This window comes from Anabrus simplex, chromosome 1 (assembly GCF_040414725.1).
Source record: "Anabrus simplex isolate iqAnaSimp1 chromosome 1, ASM4041472v1, whole genome shotgun sequence".
Taxonomy (NCBI): domain Eukaryota; kingdom Metazoa; phylum Arthropoda; class Insecta; order Orthoptera; family Tettigoniidae; genus Anabrus; species Anabrus simplex.
In genome coordinates, this window is record NC_090265.1 from 489,335,916 (window position 1) to 489,356,416 (window position 20,501).

The 20,501-nt window shown below is 38.8% G+C and overlaps 1 protein-coding gene across 1 annotated transcript in view; it reads left to right on the forward strand.

The window, feature by feature from the left end:
* The window catches only part of sfl (N-deacetylase and N-sulfotransferase sfl), an 814,105-nt gene that overhangs the window by 763,028 nt on the left and 30,576 nt on the right, over positions 1 to 20,501 (forward strand). The window contains exons 13-15 of the mRNA XM_067135314.2: positions 2,239 to 2,421; positions 13,061 to 13,281; positions 17,367 to 17,493. Of these exons, the coding sequence (XP_066991415.1) occupies positions 2,239 to 2,421; positions 13,061 to 13,281; positions 17,367 to 17,493 (531 nt within the window). The remainder of the gene's footprint in view (positions 1 to 2,238; positions 2,422 to 13,060; positions 13,282 to 17,366; positions 17,494 to 20,501) is intronic.

Sequence of the window (20,501 nt, forward strand, 5' to 3'; positions counted from 1 at the left end):
CGCTACGGCTAAGCATAAAAGCTGCGTGAATCGAAAGTCTTCTGAACAGAGCAGGCAGGCTCTTTTGTTTGATACAGAGAAATCTTCGTCAACCAAACTTTCCGATTTCTCAAAAGACCTGTGCGAAATGTTGGTATCTACCAATATTCTGCTTAACAAAGTGAACAACGAACACTTCCGAAAATTCTTAACTAAATACACAACACAGTCGATCCCGGACGAGGTAACATTGCAAAAAAGTTATTTGCCCTCCTGTTATGAAGACGTACTTCGAAAAATTAGAATTAGTGTAGGCAACAATAGCGTCTGGGTATCCGTTGATGAAACTGTGGATGTTTGTGGTAGGTATGTTGCAAATGTTATAATTGACACGCTTCTCGTTGATCGTCCAGGCGATGTATATTTACTTCATTTGGAGGTTCTAGATGCAATTCCACAATTGCAATACTTTTTGACAATGCCATGAAGCTTTTGTGGGATGGTGAAGTTAAGCGAGAACGAATCTTGCTGTTACTAACCGATGCTGCACCATACATGGTGAAAGCAGCAAGGGGACTTAAGGTACTTTACCCAAAAATGGTCCATTAACGTGTCTTGCTCACGGATTGCACAGATTTGCTGAAGAAATACGGCAGAATTTTCCTGATGTTGACCGGTTAATATCAAACGTCAAGAAAATATTTGTGAAGGCTCCACTGAGGATGGCAAAATTCAAAGATCACGCGTCTTCATCCTCAGCCAGTGCTCACCTGTTGCTTAACACAGTAGAGTACTACTGTGAACACTACGAAATTATGCAAGAAATTGTTTCTACTTTTGACAGTAGTGAGGCATCGTCAATAATAATTGCACGGGAACTATTTTTCAGTGATTTGTCAGGACAATTAGTATATATTTCTTCAAATTATAGAGATCTGTCGAAAACTCTTTCGCCTAGAAACTGCTGGTTTAGAATTATGTGAGAGTTTGGGAATAGTAAAGGACATGGTATCCAAAGTAGAACAAGCAAGAGGTATAGTGTCAGTGGGGGTGAAGAACAAACTTAGTAAGGTGCTGAGTGCAAATGAAGGATACGCAACAATGTGCAGAATTGGTGCCATTTTAGAGGGTAATGGATCTGGTTTAGGCGAATATGACCCGCAGCTAAGCAGCAGTGAACTGACTATGTTTAAATACGCTCCTGTGACATCATGTGACGTCGAAAAGAGCTTCTCCCAGTACAAAAAAAAAATACTGAGCGACCTTCGAAGGAGATTTCTTTTCGACAGCCTGAGAATGCACTTGGTCGTGATGTGCAATGCTGGCAAAGAAGAAGATTAAGAAGTATATACGATTATGAACTCCATAAACTTCCTGTTAGGCAGTGTCTTCTAACTTACGCCGACAGATATCATAAAGCATGCTAATACTTCAGTTTTTTGTTGTTGTTTTCTTTTAGGAAAACCGAGCAAGAACTGCATCTCAAAGCTATGGTATTGAATGAATGTTGAAAATACTAATGTACTGTAGCTCTCTGTCAGTTTGTATAATTAAATGCGTCTGGTGTATTATCGCTGATCATGTTTCGACACTCAAGACGTTTACTGTATGTTAGTTATACTCTACCTATCCCAAAAATTCATGTCATATTTTATAGTTTTTAGGTCATATTTGTTGCATTTTTTGTACTTCTTTAGGTCTTAAACTTCTGAACCCTAACGATGATGTATGTATTTTAATATTTTAAACAGAAAATTCTTTCCATTTAACCTTAAAAAACTGAAATTCTTCTTCAGAATGAAATATGCTTGGAAGTTTGTTACTTTTTAAGCCTTATCATGAATAGTTACATTATTTTTGGCACCTCCTTGCATGTGGATTGGCTGTCCGTACAAATATTTTATCCATAAAGATTGAACACTTCATCTGAAATTGGTGAACTATCACTTCTTATGTTTTGAATGTTGATGATAAAAGAATATTTAGAAATAACACTACAAGCATTTAATGCTATGTTACGATTTCAACAATGCACTTATGTAAGCTGGGCTTTTGACACGTAACGGAAATAGGAAAATAAAAATTGCAAAAGACTTCTCAAGCTGGACAGGAATTGCTCCTTGTCATTAATGGTTAGACTTCCGTATGATGACAGGTGAAAAACATTAGTTTTGATCTCCATTAAACAGAATAAATACAATCACTTTAATATATACGTCCTGACTGAAAACTTTCTACTAAATTTCTTCTCTGTTGCAGATAAACATCTTCATGACCCACATGTCGAACTACGGGAATGACCGCCTTGCACTTTATACATTTGAATCGGTTATCAAGTTCCTGTTGTGTTGGACCAACCTACATCTCACCACAGCTCCACCATTACAACTTGGAGAAAGGTATTTCCAGCTGTATCCAGAAGAAGTGGATCCTGTCTGGGGTGTGAGTAAATACTGAATTACCCATATTATCATACAATTAGCAGGCTAGAAAAAGAGGTTTCAATAAGATATTGAAATTACTTAGTAGATTCAAGAAATTCGTAGATTCATACATCATCTCAGTTTATGTTTGAGTTAATACTTTTTTAGATAAGTTTTTGGTGGTGCAGTTGAATTATGAATTTGAGTTCAGTGCCTCAGAAACTTCTGTTAGGCAAGCCGATAGTGAAAGAATATTTCACAAACATTGTATTTCTGTTATCCCCCATCCTGGCGCCTTCAGTGACTTAAAACCAGAATACGTAGTACAAGGCAACCATGAAGTTAGTTTCAATGGTTTCCCATATCTACATCAGGTAAATGCCAGGTTTGCACCTTAAGATTGGCCACAACTACTGTCTTCTTAATCCTAGCTCCTCCCCATCCTACCATCACTGAAAACATGGAAGTGTTAGTGTGACTTTAAAATCACCTGCATAAAACAAATTAAGCCCATGCAACATTCATAGAAATTAATGAAGAAGTTATTATATTATTTACGGGTTTTGATTACAAGTTCTGTTAGTGTTTTCCACAATTATTTGAATGTATTCTGTGGTTGCTCATTTCTAGAAAATAGATCTCAGAGAATTAGAGTAGGTAAAGCTTTATCTGACCCTGTAATAATTAAGAGGGGAATTCCTCAAGGCAGTATTATCGGACCTTTATGTTTTCTTATATATATAAATGATATGAGTAAAGGAGTGGAATCGGAGGTAAGGATTTTTGCGGATGATGTTATTCTCTATAGAGTAATAAATAATTTACAAGATTCTGAGCAACTGCAACGTGACCTCGATAATGTTGTGAGATGGACAGCAGGCAATGGTATGTTGATAAACGGGGTTAAAAGTCAGGTTGTGAGTTTCACAAATAGAAAAAGTCCTCTCAGTTTTAATTACTGCGTTGATGGGGTGAAAGTTCCTGTTGGGGATCATTGTAAGTATCTAGGTGTTAATATAAGGAACGACCTTCATTGGGGTAATCACATAAATGGGATTGTAAATAAAGGGTACAGATCTCTGCACACGGTTATGAGGGTGTTTAGGAGTTGTAGTAAGGATGTAAAGGAGAGGGCATATAAGTCTCTGGTAAGACCCCAACTAGAGTATGGTTCCAGTGTATGGGACCCTCATCAGGATTACCTGATTCAAGAATTGGGAAAAATCCAAAGAAAAGCAGCTCGATTTGTTCTGGGTGATTTCCGACAAAAGAGTAGCGTTACAAAAATGTTGCAAAGTTTGGGTTGGGAAGAATTGAGAGAAAGAAGAAGAGCTGCTCGACTAAGTGGTATGTTCCGAGCTGTCAGCGGAGAGATGGCGTGGAATGACATTAGTAGACGAATAAGTTTGAGTGGCGTTTATAAAAGTAGGAAAGATCACAATATGAAGATAAAGTTGGAATTCAAGAGGACAAACTGGGGCAAATATTCATTTATAGGAAGGGGAGTTAGGTATTGGAATAACTTACCAAGGGAGACGTTCAATAAATTTACAATTTCTTTGAAATCATTTAGGAAAAGGCTAGGAAAACAACAGATAGGGAATCTGCCACCTGGGCAACTGCCCTAAATGCAGATCAGTGTTGATTGATTGATTGATTGATTGATTGATTGATTGATTGATTGATTGATTGATTGATTGATTGATTGATTGATTGATTGATTGATTGATTTCTTTGTTCTAGAAATTGTGAAATAAAGAATATACAAATTAAAGTTATTTTCAGTACCCTGCCTGACTATAATGGAACTCATAGGGTATAAACTTCATGGTTTTGATCCGTATTGAATTATGATCACAATTAAATTAATGTCGTATGGTCCACCTCTTTCATTACTATATTATGCAATATTATTGAATTACATTACTAAACTAGGGACTAGTTACGGCCTTGGCTGGCCATCTTCATCCTTAATGTAATACATCTAATAACTAAAAAAATGTAAAAACACACAATTGACATGAAAACTAACGTACAAACACACAATTAACATTGAAATCTGGGATGAACTAAGTGTAAAATCTGAAAAATAAATTAGGCTCTAAATTCTTATCATCTGGAGTATGCTCATCATCGAGACTCTTTCTTGTATTGATATTCATAGAAATGTTAGTTCCATCACTGCTAATCATTACAATTTCAATTGCAAAACGGGAACTGGTAAATGTTGATTCTGTAGTCAGATCATCAATCACCATATCTACTTGAGTGGTGTTAGCAGTATGCAAGCCACTGGATGCCACTGTAAATAACCACCAGCTGACGCAGAACTGCTAGATGGTGTTTCCACATCGAATTAAAATGAAATGTTCCCATAGTGCTTGTTAAAATGATGCTGAAATGCTGTTGGACATTTTCAGGATGACACATGAAGATATGGTTAAAACTGACACATTATTAATTTGTGGCTGGTATAAATTAGCAATTCATTGCAAAATTAAATTTTATCTATCATTTATTCAGGTTAACTTCCTGGTTTGCGAGGCATGGCGAGTCATTCATTTTCATGCCTTTTGTGGCCCTTCCCTTTCTTTTGAACAAACCTTCATTTTTCAAATGGTCAGATTTCTTCTTGTTTTATTTTTTATCATTATTTTGTTGTATTTCCCCTTAAATAAATAATCATCAACCTCGCAAGACCTATACTTGAAAATATTCAACCTTTTATTTGTACTGCGCATAATCTGGCTATTCAGCATTCCAGCAACGTCCAGTAATCTGGCCCTTTTTCCCCAACCTGGCATACTCCTTTGAAACAATCTTAATTTGAATTGTGACTGATTGTAATGTGACATTTAAAACCATCCACTAGTGTCAAGATTTTTTACTGTCCCTTAGGAATAAACTACCCCAGCAAGGATCAAACCCGCAAACATGGGATGATGTATCAGGCACTCTACCACAGATCCACCAATGCAGTTTTTGGAACAGATGGAAGACAAACTATGAAGACAGGGGATAACGTTAAAGTTCTTCAGGAATGAGCCCGTGATTGGAGATGTTCTTAAAGACAAAGCTAAATTCTACAAACAAATTATGGGCAAAGATGACTTTCATGCTAGTGACAGAAGGCTGGACAAGTTGAAAAAACAATTTAACCTCAATTACTATCAATCAATCAGTCACTACTGATCTGCATTTAGGGCAGTCGCCCAGGTGGCATATTTCCTATCTGTTGTTTTACTAGCCTTTTCGTAAATGATTGTAAAGAAATTAGAAATTTATTGAACATCTCCCTTGGTAAGCCAACAGCTGTAGCCATGTTGAAACACTGGATCCCGGGAGATCTCCAAAGTTAAGCAACATTAAGCATGGTCAAGATTTGGATGGGTTGCCATGCACTGTTGGCGGGGGTAATGGAATGAAGGAGCGGAAAGGAACCGGCCACTCTACCGTACATAAACTCCGGCTCAGGCACACCTCTGCGGAGGTTCGGACCTGCCTTCGGGCAGAATAAACCCTTACCTTACCTTACTCCCTTGGTAAGTTAATCCAATCCCTAACTCACCTTCCTATAAATGAATATTTTCCCCAATTTGTCTTCTTGAATTCCAGCTTTATCTTCATATTGTGATCTTCTCTACTTTTACCGAGCTTGATAGCTGCAGTCGCTTAAGTGCGGCCAGTATCCAGTATTCGGGAGATAGTAGGTTCGAACCCCACTGTCGGCAGCCCTGAAAATGGTTTTCCGTGGTTTCCCATTTTCACACCAGGCAAATGCTGGGGCTGTACCTTAATTAAGGCCACGGCCACTTCCGTCCCACTCCTAGCCCTTCCTTGTCCCATCGTCGCCATAAGACCTATCTGTGTCGGTGCGACGTAAAGCAACTAGCAAAAAAAAAAAATTAAAAAAAATAGCTTCTCTACTTTTAAAGACACCACTCAAATTTATTCATCTACTAATGTCATTCCATGCCATCTCTCCACTGACAGTTTGGAACACATCACTTAGTCAAGCAGCTCGTCTACTTTCTCACAAGTCTTCCCAGCCCAAACTTTGCAACATTTTTGTAAAGCTACTCTTTTGTCAGCAATTGTCCAGAACAAATCGAGCTACTTTTCTTTGGATTCTTTCCAGTTCTTGTATCAAGTAATCCTGGTGAGAGCCCCATACACTGGAACCATACTCTAGTTGGGGTCTTACCAGAGACTTATATGTCCTCTCCTTTACATCCTTACTGAAAATCCACAGCCTGTTTCCAGTCATTCGACTGGGTCAGGAATGGAATGAATGAAGCCCCCATCTAACAGTGAGGATAAGAATTGTGCCGGCTGCCGAAGCCTGTTGCACTCCTCTCGGGCAATGATTAAGGAATGTCAGATGAAATGATATGATATTGGAATGTGTTGCTGGAATGAAATATGACAGGGAAAACTGGAGTACCCGGAGAAAAACCTGTCCCACCTCCGCTTTGTCCAGCACAAATCTCATATGGAGTGACCGGGATTTGAACCACATAAACCAGCGGTGAGAGGCCGGCACGCTGCCACCTGAGCCACGGAGGCTCTATTTATATCCTTACTATAACCCCTAAACACCCTCATAACCATATGAAGAGATCTGTACCCTTTATTTACAATCCCATTTATGTGATTACCCCAATTAAGATCTTTCCTTATATTAACACCTAGGTACTTACAATGATCCCCATAAGGAACTTTCACCCCATCAGTACAGTAATTAAAACGGAGGACTTTTCCTATTTGTGAAACTCACAACCTGACTTTTAACCCCGTTTATCATCATACCATTGCCTACTGTCCATCTCACAATATTATCGAGATCATTTTGCAGTTGCTCACAATTTATTACTCTATACAGAATAACGTCATCTGCAAAGAGTCTTATCTCTGACTACACTTCTTTACTCATATCATTTATATATGTTATATAGGAAACATAATGGTCCAGTAATACTGTTTAAAGGAGATTTACAAGCATGCAATCCAGGCGCTTGCACATCAAGTGTGGTCAAGCATGTTTCAGCTGGTTAGTTAGGGTGAAGATCGTTATTTGATCCGCTAGTAGTGCAAGTCCAACAATCATTATTCAGTGTAGCTTCCTCTGTGGTAGAGTGTTGGCCATTGAATCCGAAGGTATTGGGTTCAGACCCGGCAGAGGTAGATGGATATTTGAAGGGTAGAAAAATCTCCATTTGACTCTTCATGTCATACGACATCGGTATGGAAAAGATCTCTATCGACACGTTTGATTTTCGCCCAACAAAATTTATAAAAACTCGGCCATAGATGCCAAAGGGAGATTTGGTTTACACTGCCATCTAGTAGGCCTAGATTAAAACGGAACGTTGCAGTTGATGAGCAGGCAGCCAGATAACATCAGATCAAAATGCCTGCATACGGTAGCTGAGACCATATTATTATGTTGTCGTCGTCGAGCCAAAGCAAATATACAGTACATCTGGGACCCTAAACCCATCAACTTTTATGATCCCCAGTTGGGGGAATTCTTTTTTTTTTTCCAGCATAAACTTTGAATCAATCCTCAGATTGCCAGTGTCAATTTTTTATTTCTATCATTGTTCAGAATATGTTCAAACTTGAACCTGAAGTGATAGTTGAACTTTTTTAAACATATTATTTGTGGAATGGTACTTGTAAGAAGAACTTAGGTTTTCAAAAGTTTTTGCATCTCTGTATTTTTAAACACCTGTAAGTCTTATCATTATGTATCATAGCATATCAGTAGGAATAAATGAGATATTTGGCTACTAGATTTTAAGATAGTGAATTTAAAATAAGTTCGAGAAGAGTGAATTGAAGCAACACAATTGCATTGAGTGTCCGACTGACATATGGTCCTCCATTCACCAGATAGTAATATGCTAGCACCAAGCTCAATAGCTGCAGTCGCTTAAGTGCGGCCAGTATCCAGTATTCGGGAGATAGTAGGTTCGAACTCCACTGTCGGCAGCCCTGAAAATGGTTTTCCATGGTTTCCCATTTTCACACCAGGCAAATGCTGGGGACGTACCTTAATTAAGGCCACGGCCGTTTCCTTCCCACTCCTAGCCCTTCCCTGTCCCATCGTCGCCATACGACCTATCTGTGTCGGTGCGACGTAAAGCAACTAGCAAAAATATGCTAGCAGAAATGAAATACGGATGTTTTATTAGATTTTAAGACTGTAATATATTGACAATAATTCAAGAAAAGTGATTTCTAATGACTGTGAATATACTATTTTAATTGTTAGTGGAAGCAAGTGAGGATGATCCATGGATCAAAACTAGTCTTGCATACATATACAATTTAGATGCAAATAAATAAATTTTACAACACACATAGTATTGATTAGGTGGCAATGTCAAAAACTTTGTAACTGTGAGTTTTCATTATGTAGACAATCCATAATTCAAGTATATTATTTTGTTCAGTATAGTTCATGGTTCATGTTTGTGGATGGTTCATGTTTGTGGGTTACTGTAGTCACGTCCTAGTTCGTGAACCATGGGCGACGGCTGAGTGGCCTAGTAAGTGGTCCTGAGAGTCGGGATACCAGTTGCTATGGAATGGGAGTGGGCATCTCGGACATATTCTGAGTTGTGGCCCTCCTTGTGCTCAGGCAGCTAGGACTATATAATTCACCGGTGGTCCATAACCCGTTAGAGGAGAGATCCTCACTTGGACTCTGTGCAAGTAGGGCAGCATCCTGCTTCATGAATTTACCGAGCTCAGAACACTTTAAGCAAGCCTCGGACCTATGGGAGTAATGGAGTCCCACTCCCATTTGACAGGCGAGGGACTCCTTGGAAACAACTTGGCGAACGGAATGGAATTCGATGGGGAGCTATCAATATTAATGGGGCTTATGGAAGAAAGAAAGTATAACTGGCTGAGTCAGCTAAGAGGATGCATCTGGATGTGCTAGGAGTAAGTGATATTCGGGTAAGAGGAGATAATGAGGAAGAGATAGGAGATTATAAAGTGTACTTGACGGGTGTTAGAAAGGGAAGGGCAGAGTCTGGGGTAGGGCTCTTTATCAGGAATACCATTGCACGCAACATAGTTTCTGTTAGGCATGTAAATGAGCGAATGATGTGGGTAGATTTGTCAGTGGGAGGAATTAGGACAAGAATTGTGTCCGTGTATTCACCATGTGAGGGTGCAGATGAGGATGAAGTTGACAAGTTTTATGAAGCATTGAGTGACATCGTGGTCAGGGTCAACAGCAAGGATAGAATAGTGCTAATGGGCGATTTCAATGCGAGAGTTGGGAATAGAACTGAAGGATACGAAAGGGTGATTGGTAAATGTGGGGAAGATATGGAAGCTAATGGGAATGGGAAGCGTTTGCTGGACTTCTATGCTAGTATGGGTTTAGCTGTTACGAATACATTCTTCAAGCATAAGGCTATTCACCGCTACACATGGGAGACTAGGGGTACCAGATCCATAATAGACTTTATCTTAACAGACTGCGAATTCAGGAAATCTGTTAGGAATGTACGAGTTTTTCGCGGTTTTTTCGATGATACAGACCCCTATCTGATCTGTAGTGAACTAAGTATCTCTAGGCCTAAGGTAGAGAAAGTGAAATCTATCTGCAAACGAATAAGGGTAGAAAGCCTCCAGGACGAGGAAATTAGACAGAAGTACATGGATATGATTAGTGAGAAGTTTCAAACAGTAGACAGTAAGCAGGTTCAGGATATAGAAAGTGAATGGCTGGCATACAGGGATGCTGTAGTAGAAACAGCAAGGGAATGCCTAGGAATAACTGTGTGTAAAGATGGGAAAAGGCGAACATCTTGGTGGAACGATGAAGTGAGAGCAGCCTGTAAACGTAAAAAGAAGGCTTATCAGAAATGGCTCCAAACAAGGGCCAAGGCAGACAGGGATTGGTATGTAGATGAAAGAAACAGAGCGAAACAAATAGTTGTTGAATCCAAAAAGAAGTCATGGGAAGATTTTGGTAATAACCTGGAAAGGCTAGGTCAAGCAGCAGGGAAACCTTTCTGGACAGTAATAAAGAATCTTAGGAAGGGAGGGAAAAAGGAAATGAACAGTGTTTTGAGTAATTCAGGTGAACTCATAATAGATCCCAGGGAATCACTGGAGAGGTGGAGGGAATATTTTGAACATCTTCTCAATGTAAAAGGAAATCATCATGGTGGTGTTGCAAACAGCCAAGCTCAAGGGGAGGAGGAAAAGGATGTTGGTGAAATTATGCTTGAGGAAGTGGAAAGGATAGTAAATAAACTCCATTGTCATAAGGCTCCAGGAATAGATGAAATTAGACCTGAAATGGTGAAGTACAGTGGGAAGGCAGGGATGAAATGGCTTCATAGAGTAGTAAAATTAGCGTGGAGTGTTGTTAAGGTACCTTCAGAATGGACAAAAGCAGTAATTGCACCTATCTATAAGCAAGGGAACAGGAAGGATTGCAACAACTATCGAGGTATCTCATTGATTAGTATACCAGGCAAAGTATTCACTGGCATCCTGGAACGGAGAGTGCGATCAGTCGTTGAGAGGAAGTTGGATGAAAACCAGTGTGGTTTCAGACCACAGAGAGGCTGTCAGGATCAGATTTTCAGTATGCGCCAGGTAATTGAAAAATGCTACGAGAGGAATAGGCAGTTGTGTTTATGTTTCGTAGATCTAGAGAAAACATATGACAGGGTACCGAGGGAAAAGATGTTCACCATACTGGGGGACTATGGAATTAAAGGTAGATTATTAAAATCAATCAAAGGCATTTATGTTGACAATTGGGCTTCAGTGAGAATTGATGGTAGAATGAGTTCTTGGTTCAGGGTACTTACAGGAGTTAGACAAGGCTGTAATCTTTCACCTTTGCTATTTGTAGTTTACATGGATCATCTGCTGAAAGGTATAAAATAGCAGGGAGGGATTCAGTTAGGTGGAAATGTAGTAAGCAGTTTGGCCTATGCTGACGACTTGGTCTTAATGGCAGACTGTGCCGAAAGCCTGCAGTCTAATATCTTCGAACTTGAAAATAGGTGCAATGAGTATGGTATGAAAATTAGCCTCACGAAGACTAAATTGATGTCAGTAGGTAAGAAATTCAACAGAATCGAATGTCAGATTGGTGATACAAAGTTAGAACAGGTTGATAATTTCAAGTATTTAGGATGTGTGTTCTCCCAGGATGGTAATATAGTAAGTGAGATTGAATCAAGGTGTCGTAAAGCTAATGCAGTGAGCTCGCAGCTGCGATCATCAGTATTCTGTAAGAAGGAAGTCACCTCCCAGACGAAACTATCTTTACATCGGTCTGTTTTCAGACCAACTTTGCTTTACGGGAGCGAAATCTGGCTGGACTCAGGATATCTTATTCATAAGTTAGAAGTAACAGACATGAAAGCAGCGAGAATGATTGCTGGTACAAACAGGTGGGAACAATGACAGGAGGGTACTTGGAATGAGGAGATAAAGGCTAATTTAGGAATGAACTCGATGGATGAAGCTGTACGCATAAACCGGCTTCGGGGGTGGGGTCATGTGAGGCGAATGGAGGAGGATAGGTTACCAAGGAGAATAATGGACTCTGTTATGGAGGGTAAGAGAAGTAGAGGGAGACCAAGACGACGATGGTTAGACTCGGTTTCTAACGATTTAAAGATAAGAGGTATAGAACTAAATGAGGCCACAACACTAGTTGCAAATCGAGGATTGTGGCGACGTTTAGTAAATTCTCAGAGGCTTGCAGACTGAACGCTGAAAGGCATAAGAGTCTATAATGATAATGTATGTATGTATGTATGTATGTATGTATGTATGTATGTATGTATGTATGTATGTATGTATGTATGTATGTATGTATGTATATATGTATGTATAGTTATATATTATATCTAATATCAATTGTATTTACTACTGATTTTGTAAAGCTGTGGGAAGTATCCTACTTTAAGATTGATCCCCAAATGGGGCTCATGATAGATGACATTCAGAGATGTACTAAAACCGAGCAAGTGGCTACAAGGTTTGGGTTGCGTAGCTATCAGCTTGCATTCAGGAGATAGTAGGTTTGAACCGCACTGTCAGCAGCTCTGAAGATGGTTTTCCATGGTTTCCTATTTTCACTGCAAGCTGTACCTTAATTAAGGCCACAGTCACTTTCTTCCCATTCATAGTCTTTCCTATCCCATTGTTGGCATGAGATCTATCAGTGTCAGTACAACATAAAGCAAATTGTAAAATGTGTACTAAACTTGGTGTTACTTCTCCTTTATTGGATGCTTCAGAAAAACTAGAGAACTGTTGAAATTACAGGAAAAATATTTGGCAGTTAAAGTTTAAAAGGGAATACACTGCCTCATCTGTTAGAAGTATAAGTTTCTGGAATAAGTAATGTTTCCTGGTAACAGCCTTGACATGTGATTGATGTAGAGGATGAAGGAAAAGATGAAATTTGACAGGAAGGATGATCAGGGTAAGTTATTATTGGACTTTCGTTATGGTTACCAACAGTGCACAAATGTAATTCAGTTTGACTTCAATGGAGGTGGAGCTTCGGAACTGATAATTTTGTAAGCAGGGAAAGAAAGGCAAGCTTTGTGTTGATGATAAAGCATGTAGTACTTACTATGTTAACTTTGTGTTTCCAGAATCCATGTGATGATCAGAGACATCAAAAAATATGGTCCCGTAACAAAACTTGCGAGCAGCTGCCACGATTTTTGGTCATCGGTCCTCAGAAGACAGGAACAACGGCACTTTATACATTTTTGTCCATGCATCCAGATATAAGCAGCAACTTTCCAAGTCCAGATACCTTTGAAGAGATTCAGTTCTTCAATGGCAAAAATTACTACCGTGGCCTTGACTGGTGAGATAGAAATTTAAGTTCCTTTTGAAATTTGAAGCTTGGTATTAACTGAGTATCATTAATAGTTTACTAAGATTAGTGAAATTCTTACAGTAGAGATTCAGTAACTTTTTGTTTGACTTTCAGTCTTCTATCATTTCCCTACACTGTACCTTAGCATTTCTGTTGTCAGCCTGAATTCCTACCACGAGGAAACAGCACATTTTAATAGGGGCTGTAGTACTGCATTCCTAGAAATTCACAGAAGTAGCCAGAAATAAACAATTTGTGAGCTATTAACAGCCTTTAATTTTCTAAGAAAAAGCCATTACTCCCCATAGTGTTAGGCTTGTAGCTCACTGCACGTGCCATGATGTCGTAGAGAAGGAAAGAATATTCATTTAATGATAAACCCAAAATAAAAGTTATTGTGTGAAGAATGGGGGAGTGAAAGGCAAGTTTATCGTGTAAGTGTGGCATCTCAGAAGGAACCATCAGAGGGTGAATTAAGGAAGAAGAAAAGTGAGTATTGTGTCACAATTGAAAGTGAAGTAGGTTTGCAAAGAAAACAGAATAACGGCCGCTTCCTTCCCACTCATAGTCCCTTCCTGTCCCATCGTTGCCATAAGACCTATTTGTGTTGGTGTGAACTAGGTGAGTGACCTTAATGAAAGTCTCTACAAGTGGATATTATTAAAATACATGAAATAGTGAGGGAGTACCACTGTCAGAACCAGATAGTAATGCTGGAGCTGTGAAATTCCATGAAAATTTACATGACAACAATGACTTTAATGGGTGACTTTGGCAGTGGAAATCTCGTCATGGTACAAGCTAGGTAAGCATTGTGGGAAAGCTCAGTTATGTGACAGTGAATCTGCAGCACTTTTTCCTCCTGAATTAAGGAAAGTCATGATCGATAACAATTTAAATGACCATCAAGTGTATACTGTGATGAAACAGCTGTTTATCTTTGACTGCCTCTTACTAGAACTCTAGATGTGCATAATTCAGTAAATCTGGGTTAAAAATGAATTGAGGACAGTGTTATCCTTTTTGCCGCAAATAAATTAAAGAGCCATAAAGTTTAATACCTCTGTATGGGGAAAAGCCAAAGTACTAGATGCTTTAAACATGTTATTGTGTTGTCTTTATCCTTTAAATATGAGCATACCAAAAGAAAAAAAATACTTGGATGGCAAGTAATATTTCCTGTAAGTGATCCCACAGAGACTTTGTTTTAGCCATGGGAAGCCACCTCCAGTTACTTAAACTGGAAGAAAAAGCCATATGAGTGTGTTATGGGTCTTCTTTTCCAGAGTTGGATTCTGACAGTTGAGTAGCAAAGCACTGAACTACGAAAATAAACAAATACCACCAAACAATGTTGCCAAGAATAGGCAGTGCCATGTCTTTCTCACAGACTCTCATTGTTTTGAAAGTCATGATTCAATCTCTAAAGATTTAAAGGTTTATTTTAATTTTATAATACTAGAACACACATGACAACATGATAAAAATACTTTTACGCCCGAAGCAAGATCAAAAACTTGGTTGAAAGTTCAAATATTTTGCATTGCCATTCCTCAAAAACTACCCAATAATAATAATAATAATAATAACAAATTGCTTTAGATCTCACTAACTTCTTTTATGGTTTTTGGAGATGCTGTTTGACAGAATTTTTTCCTACAGGAGTTCTTTTATGTGCCAGTAAATCTACTGACACAAGGCTGGCGTATTTGAGCACCTTTAAATACCGCTAGACTGAGCCAGGTTCGAACCTGCCATGCTGGGGTCAGAAGGCCAGCGCCTCAACCGTCTGAGCCATTCAGATACACTGGATACACTGTCATACCCCATTACTGCATCGAGAAATGTCTTCACTAGATCTTTTTCATACTCCTAATGTCTTTTCATCAACTGTCTCATAATGAAGATGGGGTCCAGCATTGTTCTACTATTTCTAAACCCAAATTGCTCCTCTTCTAACTGTCCTTCCATATTTCCTCTCAATCTCCTTTCTACCATCCTTCCAATTATTTTTGCAATTTGTGATATGAGTATGTATATCTAACCATTATTCTTGTTTCTTGATACGGGGTTGGGAATGAGGTGAAGTGAATTCATATGGCATGTTTTTACGGTGGAATGAGGAACTAATGAAGATGAAATGAATGATGGCAAATGAAAAAGGGTAGTGATTCCTCAATAGTTATCACACACTTCTCGTCCCCCTTCTTAAACACTGATGTTATTCCCTTTCCCCACTCTTCTGGCACACACTTCTGTATCCATATACATTTCACTGATCTATACAGTCACCGCAGACCAACAGGTTCTGCTGCCTTTATTATCTCCATGCTCATTTCATTTATAAAAACACAACAGCAATTGGCAACTCTTCAATAATGTTCTGCCTAGAAAACACTTCTCAGAATTTATAATTATAGATCTCAACAGTTATTATGTAATGGTCTAAACATGATGAAACGGTGGTTCTAATTAAACAGGTCAAGCTTATGGTCAGCATTTTAGCTACCAGTACTTACTGTGACATAAAAAGCCTTGTCTTACAAATACCCAGCATTCTGATGATCTCCTGCACTTTTGTAGAGTTCTATTGTCCTCCAAGCAATGTTCATAAACATGGATACAACTACGGTCTTTGAAATTTAACTGTCATCAATAACAATTTTGCTGAATGCATGTATAGCTTATTTCTTTCCAGTGTCCACTGTGCTTTCACTGGCCTGCAAATAAAATAATATGCACAACTCACATAGTCTGTCGTCAAAAATTCAGTGTAGATTGACTCTGTACCAGCATTGAATTGACAGAATGTCGGCATAGAGCATTTAGTGACATGTTTGTGTCTTCTAAATCATCCACAATTGCACAACACTTGGTTAACATGTATGTATTGATATGTTGGACATCACATACTGTATGTAAAAGAATACGGAAGAGTACTCTTCAGCAACATAAGAGAGTACAAGGGTGGATACCTCAGAAAGGATTATATGTACTCTTCATCTCTAGACCAGTATGATATGAGACCAGTTCTCCAGTACTGCAAGTCATCTCCTCCATGTATGTTCTCTCTCTTACTTCCCCAGCAGCCAGGTAACAGCACAGTAGCGTATTAATTTGCCTGCAGTAGTAAACAGGTTCAACGACCTCTCATTACCGACGCTCCACTGCTGTAGATTAACACGTAATTCCAAGATGTGCAGATTGAGTATCTAAGTCGGAGTGTGGTGGGTAACTTTTATTTTGACATGAACATGAACACTGTAAAAGCTGCAATAAGTTGTAATGATTTATTTTACCATAACACATGTTGTGTGGTGGTGGTGTGTTTTTTTTTTTGTGGAAGGACAAACCATTTGTACATGTTAACATGACTTTGACATGTTCCTTCTCCCTTTATGCTGTGCAAAATGGAAATAGCAGCATATTTCACGTCCTGAAGTGCCTGTTCCAACCCTGTACCTGAATAACTACAATACCGCTCACTCGTATAGACCCCACACCAACACGTATGGTATGAGAATTGGTGACATTTTCTCACATTCTAATTATAGTTTCAAAACACCAACTCATTGTCAAAACAAACTCAACTTCCATCATGGTCCCAAGCAAACCTCACTCTTGGGTAATAACTACAGTACTGACTCGCCAGTGGCTACAGCCAATCTGAAAGTAGATTGTGGTATGACTTTCTCCTGGTATATTGGAAGATACTTTGATACATTAAAGAATACTGTAAGTTGGGTCTTTATGACCCCATAATCAAAATCAGTCGTTCTTTTACGTGACAGTAAATCTACCGGCACAAAACTGGTGTGTTTGAGCACCTTCAGATGTCACCAGACTGAGCTTTGATCAAACCTGCCAACTTGAGCTCAGGAGGCCAGTGCTCTACTGCCTGAGCTTCTCAGCCTGCAAAGGAAATGTTATTTGACTTGCTGGTATTGATTTTGTCTCATTTGACATGTACTGTTTACTGATAGGGTATGGTGATGTGGATTATCAGCTCCTGCTGCTGAAGTAGGATTGACTTGATAGTACATTTCAAACATTCCTCATGTTTTACTTTACAGGTACATGAGCTTCTTTCCAATACCAAAAAATGCCACTGCACGCTACCTGTTTGAAAAGAGTGCCACGTATTTTGATGGAGATCTTGTTCCAAGAAGAGCCCATGCCCTGTTACCCCACGCTAAGCTGGTAAGTTTTATTCTCACATCCAACTAGTATATCATAAAAATTTACGTGTAGAAGACTCTGGTAGTTTGTTGCTTGGAAGACTTGATGGTTTCATATTTTTCAAGCTGTCATCTCTGCTGGTTGTTATTGTTATTTGTTTTTTTATAATTATCTTCCTTATTCGCTTCATACAATATATTTTAAAAAGTATTGGAAAGGAACAAACAAGTGTTAAATCAAGTCATATATAGAGAGGCTCTCTCTCTCTATATGACTTAATATGTCTTTATAAAGTAACTAGGTGTAGTACCCATTGTTAACGCGACAATTACTTAGCACGTGCATGATTATATTTTTGTCCATCCCTCATACTGTTCCCCAGATTCTGAGGCATGTAAGTGGGCATGTCTCCTTGTCAGTGGCTTGTCAGCACGTACTCTCTTCCTTGAGCTCTGTAGCCCTTTGCAGTTTCATATTGTTTTGTATAATTGCTGATCTTGATCTCTTCTTTCCGCTGTAGAAGAAAGCCAAGTATCGAATTAATATTTAAAAAATACTGTTAGTTACCAGCTCTTGGAAGTAACCTTTCACATGACTGCCACTGATATTTGAGGCGTATAGTTTCAAACACGACCAAGTCCATCTTTTTCACGTTCTGATGTTTTGACATCAATGGATTCATCTCTACAAGATGAATACAACGGGAACGAAAATGGGTTTCAAATCCGGCCAGATCACATTTAAAATTGCAGCAAAGAATGGGGTTTCATATCAAAGTCGGCCAAGTCCCTGTTAGCCCGCACGGGCCAATAATCCTGCGCTATCCAGTCACGTGTTTTCTTCCGGTAATATGGCGGCCTGACGTTTGTTCGAGTCACATCTGGTGGTTTTGTTTGCGTGTATTTTAATACATATTTTATAAATAATAAATATATACATAATTAATTGGTCGTTTTTAATAGTATTCATGCTTGCTGTGCAATAAAATGGAGGAAATTAATAAAAGCCATACCAGAAAGCGGCAACGTGATCTTTCCACCTTGAAGCGCATGAGGGAAAAACAGCTGAGATGAGTACAATCAACGTGTTGTTAGTGGTGATTTAATCAAGGCTCGGTGATATATTTCAAAGGCGCGATGGTATTGAATAGGTATAATATGAAGAATATACGTTGAAGTAGCTACATGAATCCATATATTTGCAAAATATACACTATTTAAATGTTAATTAGCCTCTACATTGGTTACAATATTGGGTAATTTTACACAAACATAATGTTTAAAATAATAATCTTTAAAGATTTTTCACTAAATCGTATATCATTTTTGATCATATTTGTTCTAAATAAAGTCAAGATGAACACAGTTGGAAAATAGGCCTAATCTAGATTTCTTTTTTCTTTAGGTATTAGGCCAAACTTTCTAATCTAAGTTTCAAAGTTGGCCAAGTCCTCTTACGTAAGTTTCAAAATTGGCCAAGTCCCACAGTTAGTTTCAAACATGGTCAAGTCCAAATTCTAAATACATTTTTCAATTCATGTAATATATTTAGACAGTAAAAATTGTATGGTAATGAATCAGAAGCCTCTGCTAAGCAACATAAAGATTAAAGTGTCTGAATATATATGAATTAATAACCTAAACAAGTTTTTTGCTTATCCTGAAAAAAAAAAACAGTTCAACGGACTTGGCCATGTTTGAAACTATACGCCTCATTTCTCTTATTTTTGGCTGTATCGGGAAAGAACAACAAAATGTCATGAGCTATTTTCTTGTAAAACCAGCCGTAAGAGTGATACATCAACTTTTATGCTTTAGGCCTCTTCTGAACCACCTCCTCCTACTTGACCTTATTCAGTCTTGCCTAAGCCACGGACGAGTGAGGTCGCGTTGAGCGGAGGGTCCCGGGAGTGGGAGGTGTGGGTGAAAGTGCCGAGAGCTGGAAGGTTGTGGAGAAGTGTGCCGACAATGATTAGCATAGAGCAGTACAGGGCGACGGTAGGAAGATGGCAGGGAAGAATGAAGAAAGAAGAAATGAAATTAGGAAGGTGTTATACGGATTTGGAGAGAAAAGGTGAATTATTGCTATCAGCGGCGGTGATTTTAATTTTGCTATGTATTGGGGGGGTCGAATTGAACCCAGGCCCGACCCCTAGTAGAAATGAAGAAAGGGAAAATATGGACGCATTCAAAAGAGCTGTAAAAGAGGTGGTGGAAGAAGTTGGCCCTTTTGAGCAAATTAAAAATATGATTAAGGAACAAACCAGGGAATTTGAAAGAATGGAGGTATGGTTAAGAGAGAAAACGGAAGACATAACAGTACAAGTGAGACATAACACCGGAGAAGTGGCAGCATTAAGGGAAGAAATAGGACGAATAGAAAAGGAGAACTTGAAGCTGAAAATAGAAGTGGAAGCAAATACTTTATATCGAAGAAAGAAGTGCTTATTTATCTATGGTGTGCCTGAAGAGTTGAGAGAAGACAAAGTACTGACAACTTACAAAGTTGTGGACTTAATACAGGGGAAGTTGAAACTTAATTTTAGTGAAGTAGATATAGATGATGTGCAGAGGGTGGGAAAAATTAGGGGCAAAAGGCCTATCAAACTAGAACTGTTTTCTACGTTGATGGCTGATGCTGTGGTAAGAAGTGCGAGTAACATGCAGAGAGAGAAAATATGGATCAAGAGAGACGTTGGATGGGAGACGATTAGGAACGAGAAAATACTTAGAAAACACAAGATTCGTGCAATAAATCAAGGTTTGAGAGCGACTATTAAAGGGCAAGAGCTAGTGGTAGCAGGCAGAAATTGGAAGAAAATTTGGACTGTAAATGGACTGATTGACTTAGACAGGAGGATAAAAGAAGACGAAGAAAAAGTGAGTAGTGCAACGGAAGGTAGGAAAGTGAGGAGTGATATCAGTATTAGTATGGACTTAGAGATGAAGGCAAAGCGGGCTGAAGAAGAAGGGAGCAGTGCAGCGAGTAGTGGAGAGAATAGGCAAAATACAAGAAGTAACAGTGTAAGT